General features: G+C 41.1%; 1 protein-coding gene across 2 annotated transcripts in view; it reads right to left on the reverse strand.

Moving 5' to 3' along the window:
* Positions 1–212: 212 nt before the first annotated feature.
* Positions 213–14,086, reverse strand: part of Fam155a (family with sequence similarity 155, member A) — a 567,324-nt gene continuing 553,450 nt past the window's right edge. The window contains exons 3-4 of one of the 2 annotated variants that reach the window (NM_001347127.1): positions 3,708–3,753; positions 213–2,239 (exon numbers count right to left, since the gene is read on the reverse strand). In NM_001347127.1, coding sequence (NP_001334056.1) covers positions 3,731–3,753 — 23 coding nt within the window. In that variant the 3' untranslated portion in view covers positions 213–2,239; positions 3,708–3,730. The remainder of the gene's footprint in view (positions 2,240–3,707; positions 3,754–14,086) is intronic. The other variant, NM_173446.2, reaches the window with a different exon arrangement.

Consider the following 14,086-nt stretch of genomic DNA (forward strand, 5'->3'; position numbering starts at 1 on the left):
ACATAAATCTCCATGTATAAGGGGAAAGGAGAGAGAAAAGACTGTTTTTAAAGAAAAGGAAAAAGAAACTGGAGAGGTTTGCACTTTTTGGTGTTTTTTTTTTTTTTTGTATTTATGCAGACCATTTTAGGGTTTTCAGTCTCAACAAAACACTAGTAAAACAAAGAATCTAGTAAAATATTTGTGCATGTACTGCTAAACAATTCTAGCAATTTTATTAAGCAATACCTTTATTATTTTTTAATATTCTTAACAGACTGGAACAAAACATTTTATTCAAAACAAAATATGCATACTGTACGCATGTCGCAGGGTTAAGCATGATGCAGAGGATAGATCTGTCTGAACGAAAACGAACGCCTGGGGGAGTTTTATAGCTATAAAGTTAACAACTAAATTTTGTTCACTAGGAGGTCCTTGTCTATGGGTTTCCTTCATCTCTCAGCCACACAGCAAACCTACCCGAAGTGCACTTCCCAAGTGTAGTTAGAGAACAGGAAGGAATGTGAAGTGTCTTTTTAAAATTATTAGTTTTGTTTGTTTTGTAAAAACAGCCCTTATTAACTCTCCCTTCCACTGGCCCTACTGTAAACCCATAAAAGCCTTTTTTTAGAAAGCAAATTCATATACACTCAGCAGGTGAAATGTTCCCACAAAGGAAAGAAAAGAAAAGAAAAAAACGAACAGTGATTAGACTTCTTTTTGTTCTCAGCCGCCTAGAGCTTGCTGGAGTGAGGTCGCCTCACACTGGTAAAAATGGCTGATCTGTTGATTGTTTTAAAAAGATTTTCCTCTGTGATAATGCAGAGCTGTATACATTTTATACCTGGAAGAATCTGGAACCTTATGCTGGGGGCAATACTGGGATAAAATGGTACATATTCTGTATACTAGAATCCCTCCACCATCACCATGATAGGGGAGGAACAGAAGTCTGGATTTGCGTTCTTGGTCTCTGCTCCCATCACTCGGCGGAGTCAAGCATCTGGTGTTGAAGAGGGGCTGCTTGCCCGCACCTTGCGGGCAGTGGGCCATGGGCTGCTCCTGTCTGCCTGGCCAGGAAGAAAGAACCGGGGATGGGTACTGGAGCGACCTGTCCGCGGGAGCGTTTCACTCTTTTATTATGTGTGTGTGTGTGTATGTTTGTGTTTCCCACATAAAACTGTGAACTGCCTGACTCTGAGCACTCTGTTGGATCATCCAGAGGAACTGATAGGCCCCTGGCTCCCTCTGCTCGGGCTTGTGCAGGACACATACCCACCATGCGAGACACAGACAGAAGCAAGCGGATGTTGTCTGCTTAGGGACAGAAGAAGGCGAGGGCCAGCAGGGCCTGCAGGGCGTGGCGTCCATGGGTTGGAAGGAGGCTTAGGGATTTTTTTTTTTAATTTTTGTTGTTTTCTTTTTTGTGTTTTTTTGTGTGTTTTTTTTATTCTTTTTTGTTGTTGTTGTTGTTTTTTTTTTGCTACACCGTGAGGTTATAGCGGTCATTCCTCTATTAGAAACTGACAGGACGTAGACAGAATTATCTGATGGACACACGATGACTAGAAATCGATAGACAGTGGAGAGACTTAGTTTACCCCCAAAGAAATCCTGCATTAACAAGTGCAGAAAAAAAAAAGTTTAAAAACGGAAAATAAACCCAAACCGAACTGAAAGCAAAGAAAACCTCCAAACGTTAAAACACAGTGTATAAAATGGTGTGAGAAACTGAGTCACTTGCAGCCTTTTAGTCGGCAAAAAGCTGCGGCTGTGTCCATGTTGGGGATCGGGCCCATCTTGTTGAATGTTACCCACAGGCCTTGCGAGAAGTCCAAGGGTAGAGCACCCGGGTGGGTTCAGTTCCCGGGCTGCAGCAGGTGAGCATCCCCGGTGGGTCACTGCTGCTCTGTGCCAAGCGCGTGTCCCTGCCCAGCCCTGCGCTCTGCGCACGCGCCTGGCTGCGCTCAGTCCTCCCGGGTGGAGTTGTCCTCGAGCGTGGGGAGGCCACCCAGGCCCAGTCCCGTGGAGTTCTGCGCTGCGGAGGCCGTGAGCACTGTGTGGAGGAGAATGAGGACGAGTACACACAGCTTCAGCCGGCCGGGGCACAGTCTAGTGGCCGAGGACACTGTGAGCGATGTCCTGGGACAGGAGTCTCTTCTGTCCACGGTTCCTTTGGGTCTGGGTGCGGTTTGCTCCTCGCTCCTGATGTCACAGCATTCGGGTTCATCATTGGTTAGGAAGGTTTCGTAGAGCCCTGAGGGGAGAAGAGCAGGGAGGTTAGAGGCCAAGGATACTAAGGGACTGGGAAGGTTGCAGGGGGCAGCAGCCTCATCCAGGCAGTCCTTCAGGAGGATTGTAAGTGTGGTGAAGTGTGCTCTGGGTTTCCGCGTGCCCTGGGGTGTGCCCTAGACTGACAATCAGAGCTCCTGGTTCCAGATGAACGTGGAGACCAAGTGTACTTGTCCACCATTCAACCCTTAACAGGAATGAATCCAATAACCTAATCCATACGCTAACACCAAGATTTGCCAAGTGAGAGGGCCAAGGGGTCAGAGCCCTGGATGCCCTGCTTGCCTATAGTTCCCCTGTGAACCTCATCCTGTCTGTGACCCTAAAAGAATAGGAGGGGCATCTCTGCGTCTAACCGGCAGCAGGTCACCATTTGCTACACCGTGGATCTGTGAGTGACCCCGGGAATTGAAGCTTTAGTGAGGTAGTGTGGAGCCTCACACTAAATCGCTTGCACCTTCCACCGCCATTCCCATCTACTCTGCAAACCGTGCGCCCCACCCTGCTTCTCTGTCTCTTCCTCTCTCCTTCACCCTCTCTCTGTGTCTCTGTCTCTCTCCCTCTCTTCTTCCTGTCATTTTTTTCTTCTAGCCGAGTCCTGCTTCTTTCTCTGAAAACACACATCGCTGTATTTTAAAACTGATGCGTGCGTGCGAACTTTGAAGTTGTCAAAGTGATGAGTAAAAACTGTAATTTCTCTCGCGTGTGCCTTGCTGCAGTTTGCATTCTATAAGAAGTAGCGCTATAAACTGCCTGGAGGCCAGTGCTGTGGTTGTTGCTTCCATTTTATTTACTGATAATTCTCATGGGCCTTAGAATGAACATTCAGCACAACATCCCGGTGTTTGAAAATCTTAGCGTCAAGAGAAGAGTTTAAAGAATTAAGTAACTTTTTTTTTTTTTCATGTGAAATGCTTGGCTCGGTGAGTAACAGAAATAGGTCGATAATTTTGGCTAACATTAACAATAGTGGTTAGCCATGGCATTTCACCACTGTACACCCATGTCCAAACACCTTTCTGATCTCTCACAGCTTAATACCCTACAGTCTAGGCTTTTAGCACTCCATGGGGCCAGGCTGCCCTTTCTTCCTCCCAGTTCCTCAGTGTCTGCTTTTATCTCATGTATCCTTCAGGAGTGGATGAGAGGAAACTCCCCGTGTGAGGTCATTCTACCAGTGGTTTACTCTTCAACACAGCGATTTCTTTTCTTTCAATCACAGTTGCCCAATTTCGTGTCAATTTCCAAACCCAACCATCAACTTGAAAGCATGAACTGAACATTTTCACTGTTACATTCCCAATATATATAAGACTACCTAGACAAAATACACAGTTCACGAGCACTTATTGCATAAGAAAAACATCTATTCATTTAACTACAAAGAAGCTTTTCAATAGAATATGCTTCAATATGTTTATAGTGATGCTTACAATAGTCATTTCTTCTTAGGCATTCAAAGGTAAACTTCACCTTCGCCTAGGAAGAATATGGAAAAAAAACTGAATTAATGAGATCTGTAGCTCCGACATTTTTATTGTATATTCTCTTTCATATATTTCAGTGATAGACCAGTCATTTATTAAAGTGTTATGTTTATAGTACTGTATGCTATAACAAAAAGATGTTATAGATATACAAATAAGACCCCAAAGATCATTTGATCGTTTTTAAAAGCTAAGAATTTAAATATTTTTTCACACGGTCATGAAGATAAGTAGTTCTTCTCATTGGAAGAAGTCACTCAGAAGTTGGATTATAATTTAAACTAAAACCACTAGAGACAGAATAATACAATTAGTGTGGGTCAATGACCCTTTTGGGGACTGCCACAGCTCCCACATTCTCTATTTCTTTCTTCATCATGAGAATTTTCACTGGGAGACATGTACACATGCTGAAGTTGAAATTGTTCCCCAGGACATTTTAGAAAGGGAGGAAAAGAAGATCTCTGGAGCGCCAGTCCCAGGTGCTTCCTTTGCAGGGGCCGTGTGGGACCTCCTTCAGCCCCAGCTCAGGAAGGAACAGTGGACTCGAAGCCTTTGCTCCTATGGCTCTCTCTGCTTTCCTTAGAGCTAATATTTCATGCCCTAACCCCCAGCTTAGCTCCAAACACACAGTTTCATCTACTGCAGATGCACACCAGCTTATCCAGAAGAAGAAGCCACTGGATACCCCACTCATTGCCCTGGAGGTCCCCATGACTGTGGCATAGCAATCACTCTGGGAAACTAAGAAGCATATGCTTGCTGTTCATTTTAGAAAGAAACCCCACAAATGTATTAATAATATATCTAGTTAACCAATGTAATTATATTAATAAAAGAATAGTAATGGCATGTATTTCTGGAGTACCAGGCAGTGTTTCAATACATGTCTGCATTGTACCAGGCTTGGGTTAGGTTAAACACAGCCAGCCCTTCTTTTATCATCTCTCTATGGGAAGATGTTTAAAGCTCCGTCTTTCTCCCTGCTGTTGTTGGTGGCCACCCTGTGATAGTGATCACACCAGGACATACTCCTGTTTGCTGTTGGGAGCTCACTGCACTTGGAAAACACCATTCTACTCGTAACATCTAAAACATCAACAAGATCAAGTGTGTTAGAGTCACACAGGGAATGACAATGGGACCTTTCTTGTCTTCTGCACCAGGCTTATTTCACTTCACAGGATCATGTCTGTTTCTGTTTCTGCTGCTGAAATGACAGGGTTTCCTTAATTTCTTATGGTGGCCGAATGGTATACATCATCATGATCATGAAGTCACCATTATGACATCATCATGACATCATCATCATGACAGCATCATCATGACAGCATCATTTTAATCAAATCATCACAGATATTCACACATATATTCAAATATCTATTACGTGCTCTCTGTCAATTCCTCAGTGGGACACTTGTGCTGTTCTGTTTCTTGGCCACTGAGACTAGTGATTCAGTGGACTTGGAACTAGTGGCTCAGTAGATGACACTTTGAATGACTGAAGAACTTTGTTTTCCAAATAGTTACTCTCAGGAACTGTGGGTATGCTGGTTGCTAGGATGCATGCTTAGCATGCATGAGTTTGGGTCCCAACAACTGTCCCCCAAAGAACATAAGCCTTATCATGTCGTCCCTTTAGATGTTAAATCAGCACAAGAAGGCCAGATATCTAGATATCTCTTTAAATGGGTGAGGTTATTTGTGGTAAGTCCTCTGTTGTCTGTGATATTTGAGAGATTTGCATCTAGGATATTTTAAAGACTCTAAAATATTTGTTGCAAGTTCTGCTTGTGAAAGCGTAGAAGATTTTACCACAAAGACGAGCTAGACAAAAGCAAACTAATCTGACTCTATCATCGTTATCATAATCACCATAGTTACCAGCACCATAGTTATCGTCGTCATCATCATCATATCACATCGTCATGTCATCATTATCATCATCACCATCAGCATTCTAGTCACATTATCACCATGACATCATCACCATTATCATCCTAATCACATCGTCATCATGACATATTCATGACATCATCATTATCAGGATCATTATTACCATCATAATAAAGGGGGAAAAGACTCTATTATAAAATTTCCATTTTTTTATCAAGGTAGATACACATATGGAATGAGCATGATTTATAGATTTCATATACAAAACACTTCAATGAGATTATCTTTTACATTTTCATCCTCCATTTTGTTTTCTAGTAATTGTTTTAGATTTGCATGTTCATTACAAGCAGGTCACAGAGTATGTCTGGTGCATGTAGCTTCAGGAGCATCAGCTTTCAAGTACTTATGCTATAGCAGCAGTGATGTCTGCAGGGAACCTAATGCACTGTGCTCACAGCAGGTGGAGGAGACACTCCCGGATTCCAAGGCATCCAAGGAGCTCAATAGCTTCTGGGTTCAGCAGTGAGGCCTCCTACAGGCTGCCCACGCTGCAGTGGAAGGTTCCAGATGCATCAACCTACAGGCAGCACTAACTGAACTCCACGTGTTTACAAAAGCAGCAGAGTTGCCAGGAAAAAAGGGATAAAGAGGAAACAAGGGGTCGTTGGGGTAGATTTGATGAAAATACATTATAGTCAAGAGGGAAATTCTTACACAATAAAAAAAAAATTTTAAAGGAAAAAGAAAAATTTAATAGGGTAGAATTTCTATACTTCATGAGTCTATTCTCGTCAAGGTAATTACAACGCATTCCTTTTTTATATTTTCTGATTACTAGTGTGTTGAGGTGGTTTGCTGTTGTTGTTTGTGTAGTTTATGTTTTAAAATGGCTCAGGCTGTAAGTTGATACAGACTTCAAACTCTTAATTTATCTCCACTGCCCCTTTGTGGTTAATGTTTTTATCTCTCTTTTCAGTCCTGGTGAGACCTGAGTGTTACATTTATTGTCTTTGTGTCATTAAGGATGTACTCTGCTCCCACCATGGGTGTTCTTTCTGCTAATACACTAATTTCTGTCTTTGTGTTGCGTTATTTTGATTTATATATTTTAGAGAATACTTTTGCCATTCATGTAAAGTTTTTTTTGTTTTTTTTTTTGTATTAGGTTCAATGGTTTTTCTTTATACAGTCAGTTCTCTACATGTTTGGCAATTGCTGTTTTGTTTATTCTCTTTTGCTTTTTGTTGTTTAATCTCTTCTGCAAATGTTAGTATTCCATAGTCATGATTAACATCTGTTTTGGTAAATTTCTGTCTAGTCAGAATACTATCCACTATCTAATGTGTAACATAGATGCTTCTAATTATTTTTCTGTTGATATTTTATGCATATGCATTTATAAACATTATAATCTGTTGCTTCCCTATTTATTTCCCTGTGATGTCAGCAGGCACAAAAATTCATTATTTATGTTTCCCAGGAACATTTACTACTAACCAAGAAGACTGGTACTCTGACATTTCTTTTGTTGTGGTGTTTGTCTTACGATTTTTTTGTTAACTATGAATATTTCTTTTATAACACAGTAAGTACGTTATGTGTCTTGTTTTAATTTTCTATGCCCTCCCTATATTTTTCTCTCTATTGTGTTCTATACCTCAGAGTTTCACACTGGCTGAAGAATTTGATCCATTTACATTTATTGTCAGGTCTGTAATGCTTTGTTCTGTTCTCATCCCATAATATGATTTCTGGGCATTTAATATTTTATTCATTATTCCTCTTTTTCCACTATTTGCTTTGTAAACATACTTAAGCACATATTTTTCAAAATTCTAGAAATTCACACTGTTATTATTTTATTATATCCTACCTTTAGAAGTTGAATTAATTAATGAGTGAATTGGCATGGGTTACTTTTATTTTGATGTGACCAGATTGCCCAGACCAGCCTGGATCATACCTCAGCTGTCATGACAGGTCAGTGTGACTGCACCAACCTGAAATTTTACCTTTTTGGCTGTAAGTTAGATCTATTAATTTCCAATTATTGGCATTTTATGAGCACTCTTTGAGCAATTTTAACAACATTCACATATCATGTACGTGTCATAACTTCTCTTTCATTTGTGACTTAGAGATGTCTTGACTGGAATAAATATCAGTAGTGATGTTGAAGGCACACAAGACACAGCTAGACCCCATCTGTGAGGTCCATCCTGGGAAAACAGCCCAAAATGTTCTTCAGTTTTTCACTGTAGCTTCACTGGACTATGGAATCTGCCCTTCTCAGGCACGCACACGTTTTAAGTCTCTATTCTAATAACAAACCATTTTCAGGTTTTGTTATTTCTATAAATGAAATATATTCTTGAGATTTTACTTTGGATTCAGTAGAATTTAGAGACAGATGGGAAGTAGAATTTTGGCTCCAGATCATGACTTTGAGGCAGGAGCCACATTTACATTTAAATGTACTGCCTTACTCATTACTAAGATCTCTCTCTCTCTCTCTCTCTCTCTCTCTCTCTCTCTCTCACTCTCCCCTTTTCACCATTATGAAAATCCTAACAGTGTTGCAGAGAATGGTTTTGGAAATTGGTATTTTGACCTTGACATTCCCTTTCATTTCAGGGTTTACTGCAATAGTTACTCTACATTAGTAGAATCTAGAACTTTAAACTCCCAGTTTTTTTTTAACTGCTCAAGTATGCAAATCGTATGTTTTTGTCACAAACAGTAAAAAGTAAAATCTGTAGAGAACTGCTGGCTTTCAGAGGTTATTTTATAATTGAGAAATCAAAACAATATAACACGAGTTTCATCTTAACTGTCTTGGCCGTCTGAAAAGAATCAGATTTTGAGTGTTTATATATTTATAATTTTAACCATGTCTTTATAAGCAAGGTCAAATTTTAGTAAAGAAGCTATACATTAAAAATGGCCAGTTTGAGGGGAGGAGTCAGGGGTGGGCATCATCTCTAAATGGTCAAAGAGGAGACAGGGGCGGGGCATCATCTCCAAAGGCTGAAAGAAAGCGCTATCAGGACACACAGCCAAGTTAATAGGATTAGTTTTCTTCTAGTTGGCAGTGTGCATAATGCTAGCCCTTATTCCTTTCCATCTTAGCAATCCAAGCCCATATCAAGCTAAAATTGTCTAAAAGGAAAGGTGGATATTTCTTTAATGAAAGAAAAGAACCAAGGGAAGATTTGATAATTGAATTCCTTGAGTAGCAAAGTATCTGGGCATAGCCAGATAGTGAAAGAAAATGCTAGTATGATTCGGCCTTTCAAACTCACAGCTTCCACACCTGTGTGTTAGACCATCTCAGATGGAAACGTTTGAAAACTACATTAAAAGCATGCACACAAATTATTCCATAACATGTGTGCATGCTTTTTTATCCCTAATATAATTCCACAAACAATTCAGGGTGACAGCTCTTTATATATAGTCTTTACAAAATCTTATGTATGATGACATCTCTGGACAAGATGAAGTTTCAGGGCAGGATAAGGTTAGGTTACATGGGATGTTCCTCTTGTTAAACACAGGGCAGACTTTGGTGGCAGTCCTGAACATTATCCCTGTATAAAGCGAGAGTAAACTTCCATCAGGAAGAAATACGAAACACACTCTTCAGAAAACAAGTATGTGGACCCGATTATGCCAGGGCCACAGAGCGCTCACTACACATTAGATTATGGATCACTTCTAAACTGTGAATGATACTCAATGAAATTAAAATCAAAGATCTGTGTTGGAAAGCCAGAAACGTGACACAGAGAATTTACTGATTCATTAAGCTCAAGAATAAATTGGGCATTTGAAATGTCTTGAGGCTAAGCAGAGAATTTCCTCAACCAGTGTTCTCAAGTTTTCCAGCATTTTAGCAGAACAAAGACAGTTTGCAGCCAGAAAGGTACAGTCTAAACAGAAACCAATGTGTGCTGTTAAATATCATATTACACATTGTTATTTTCCTCAGAGTCCTCACAACGATGCTTTTTAATTATGAAAAATGCACGCTGGGAAAACAGAAAAAAATTATTGGACTGAGAGAAAGTACACTCACCAAATATATCCTTTATTTCTTCACCCCACCCGGACTCCTTGGTGAGCTGCCCCGAGGGCTGCTTTGATGATTCGGGATTGTTGTGTACAGGAAAACCACAAAGGTTCCAGAAGAAGTGAACATCTATTCTAAACCCCAGAGTCTCGTGGGTCTCCTGAGCGTGGATGGGCACTGTCACCTGGAATGGTTCCTGTTCTTCCCTGCTCTGTCAAGTGACCTTCTACCCCTTGACCCGAGGACTGCAGTGGAGATGGTGGGAGCCATTAAAGAAGGGAAGGAACAAGGACATTTCCTTCCTCTTCCAGGGTTACGACCCAAGGTTCTTACAGAACGTTTTCCCTTCAGGCTGCCTTGCTCTCACGCGTTCCGCGATGACTGGAAGAGCTTGGATTTGTCTGAGGATGTCCTCGCGTCTTCATACTGAGGGTTCTGGACCTCAGCAGAGGTTCATTCATAGCGGACCCGTACTCGGAAGCCCCTCAAGAGAAGTCATCACTCTCCCTAAGCATTGCCTGTTGCGCTCTGTTTCTATTTATCCTCTCATTTTCTCTGGGAAATGGCACGTATCACATATTGTAAATCAGATTGGCTCACCGAGCATTCTAAACTGGAATTTCCCCATCACTAGGACCCTGCTAAGGAAATATTCTTGAGAACAGGAAACTGCACGAATAATTCTGCAGCTGCCGAGTCTCAAACGTTAAGCTGTGATGGAAGAGACAGCTTCGCTAATGCTTTGATCCATCCCCATATTTACCGCGCAGGCAACATTTCCTGCCTTGGTTTTTAAAAAGAAAACCAGACTCTCTGAATAATCACAGAATACACGCAAACCTCCCCTCGGTCTGTACGTACTCAGACACACACCGATACACAGTCATAGTTTCAAATACCTGGTAAATAGGCTTGGATTTCAGATGTTTGCTTTATTGACTAAGAGAAGTTATTTTTATAATTTATTTCAGGTTTTGAAATGTTAAACGTTTAAATAAACAGTTGAGGCTTTAAGAAACTGATGCTAAAACTTAAATTTGTTAGACCCTAGCTTGGGGGGAAAAATCCTAATGGTGATCTACTAAAATAAAACACACTATAGCAGTTTATAGACCAGGTTGGACAAAAATCAGTGACAATTCTTTCAGAGTGAGTACTATTTGACACTAATGTTGCTGCTCCGTGGCAATGTACAAACTGCCTAGCATGTATCAAGTGCTGGTTTGATTTCAGTATCACCAAACAATGAAGAAAATGGAGTCAATATATAAATTAGCCATAAAACAAAACAAAACCAAAACCCATAAAACTAAACCCACTAAACAAAACAACCCCTAGAATCATCTTTTTCAGATTTTAATTGAACCGGCACCAAATGTTTTTCATTTATTTATATCACTTATTAATCAACCAATAATCAATTTTGCTGTGTATGAGTGTTTTGCCTCCTTGTATGTCTATGAGACCACCTAAAATCCTGAAGCCCTCCTAAGCCAGGAAGAGGGCATTGACTCTTCCCTGGAACTGGACTTACAGACATGGTTGCAAAGTTCTAGGACCCTGCTAAGGGTGCTGGGTATTGAACTTAGGTCCTCTGGAAGAGCATCCAGTGCTCGAAACTGATGAGCCTCTGGTGTCTGACATCCAGTAGTTTTAACGCTTATAAATAAAACTGGCATAAAATAAGAAAGCAACTTCCAGAGAGGAGTTACAAAACCTTTGGAAGTATTGAGTGTTTACAGGGAACACAATGGGTTTCTGGGATGGAGGACTGATTTCCTGGGCAAGACTCTTCTTCAGGCAAACTATCATTCCCTGGAAACTAAGCTGCTGTCTGAGACTGCTGACGGAATGGAGGATTTTATTTCAGATCCTGGCAGGTCAGTTGTCACTTGGAACATCTTAGTGGCTCACTCATTCCCTTAGTTACAGAGCAAGGAAGAGCGATGATATCATGCGCACTGCTTCCATCGGCCTCCTGCACCACTTCCCTGGTTGTTAGTGGTTGCTTCCCTTATCTGTGAGAATTACTGAAGACACTAATATCTACAAAGATTTAGAATAACAGAGCTGGGAAAAATTCACTAACTGGCCAAGAAATGAAATTAAACTGATAGGGCTCAGTATCCGGGAATTATTCTTTTTAAAAAGTAATACTTCCTAGTTGGGAATCAAAAAGTAACGTGACATGAAGTTTTAAAAAAAAAATGAACTGTGTAAAACAATAATATTTAATAATATTTAAAAACAAACAAACAAGCAAACAAATGACAACAACAACAGCAAAAAAAAAAATCAAAAAAACAAAAAAACCAAAATGTGTTGTTTAAAAAATCTTCCTGAGATCCTGGGAATAACAAAGATTTGAAGATTTTCATGCTCTTGTTCTCCAACGTAGAGAATTTTACGTACATAAAGAAGTGCCCAGATAGAAGTATTCACACGTAGTCACAGAAGCATTTTACATGCAACAAGAAAGTATAAGTTATACAATAAACAGTAAGACTTGTGCTGCACATGTGCCTGCTACACTTTTATACACACTCTTGGAATGACACCTAGAGAGGTGTGCTAACTGCACATGGTGTAAAACACCGTCTTCCCTTCGGTGGTCATCCTGGATAGTTTCATGCCAATGTGACACAAGCTAGACTCCTCTGAAAGGACATTTCTGAGGAAATGTCTCCATTTCCATCCAGCTGTAGGGCATTTTCTAGTGATTGGTGAGGAAGAACCCAGTCCATTGTGGGAGGTGCCATCCTGAGCTGGTGGTCCTAGGTTCTATAAGAAAGCCGGCTGAGCAAGCCATGGGGAGTAAGCAGGACCATTCTATGGTCTGGTCTCTGCATTAGAGCCTGCCTCCAGTTTCCTACCCTGTCTGATTCCATGTTCTGACTTTCTTCAGTCATGGACTAAAATGTGGAAATGTAGGGAAAACAACAACAACCCCCAAAATCCTTTCCTCCCCAACTTGCTCTTGGTCATGGTGTTTTATCACAGCAATAGAAACCCTACTCAGGACAGAAGTTGGTATCAGAATAGTGGGGTTTTGCTGTGATAGACCATGTTGCTTTAGGAGGATTATGGAAGGACTCTGGAACATTGGGGCAGAAAAACCACTGAGTGTTGAGAGCTCCGTGAGCTGTTCCAAAGGAGCTTGGAAGATGGGACTATTGAGAGCAGAAAGCAAAGGCACCACCAGGCCACTTGTGTGAAGAATCTATGGTGTCTGGTCAGCTAGAGCTGAAGAACCAGCTGTAGTTAAGAAGAGACCAGCATCACTGAGGTGATGTCTTCTGGGAAGTGTTTCCTCAGGGTCAGCACACAGAAGCTGCTGTATTCCAGAGTCACCAAGGATGTACCTTGCACCGGCAGCTGAACTTGCTCGTGTAAGAGTCACTCAGGCGGTGCTGGTTTTGAAAGCATGTAGAGGGCATGGAGAGCAGCTGAGGCTTGGCACTGTGTGGAAGGTCTAGAGTCCCTGGAGAGAGCCCAGGAGAGGCTATTGGTGTAAGTACAGCTCATTTGCAGCAAGGAACCCCAGCATTTTTGGAGATGCTGGTACCGTGGGATGACCACCAGAAACATCCGCAGCTGTGGAGTGGAGCCAGATGGCACCTAGAAACCAAGCTGCATGTTCTACTGAATGGAAGAGCCAGAGAAGTGACCCAAGCCCTTTGGAGGAACCCAAAAGATCATGGATGAAGTCTAGATATTGGATGTTTGGTTAATTTCATTTTTTTTTTTTTGAGTTTGGTTTCGCCTTGCTTAGATTGTGACTGTGCCCTGGTTCTCTCTCTTGAAGAAAATATTTCGTTAATTTTTGACTTTATAGGAGCCCATAGTTGAGAGGCTGAATTTTAAAGAGATTTTAGGTTTTAAAGGCAACTGGATTTTTTAAAAGTTTGAATTTTAAATCGTTTGGATTTGCAAAGACCATGGGAATTTTTATGTTTGTAAAATGCTTTCTATTGTGCTATTGATAACAATGTGCCATCTTGGGGATAAACAAGAACGGATGTGTTATGACACTATATGTTTGTATGTCAAGTTGACAAGGGTCAGTTGTGCTGGCTAGCTTTGTGTTGACTTGGTACAATCCAGAGTCATCTGAAAGAAGGGAATCTGAATTGAGAAAATGCCTTTACAAGATACAGCTATAGGGCATTTTCTTAATTAGTGATTGATGGGGGAAAGCCCAGCCCATTGTGGGTGGTGCCATCCCTAGGCTGGAGGACCAGAGCAGTCTGAGCGAGCCATCAGGAGCCATCCAGTAAGCAGTACCCTTCCATGGTTTCTGTATCAGCTCCTGCCTTCAGGTTCCTGTCCTGTTTGAGTTCCTGTCCTGACTTCT

The sequence above is a fragment of the Mus musculus genome, chromosome 8, assembly GCF_000001635.26.
Source record: "Mus musculus strain C57BL/6J chromosome 8, GRCm38.p6 C57BL/6J".
NCBI lineage: Eukaryota > Metazoa > Chordata > Mammalia > Rodentia > Muridae > Mus > Mus musculus.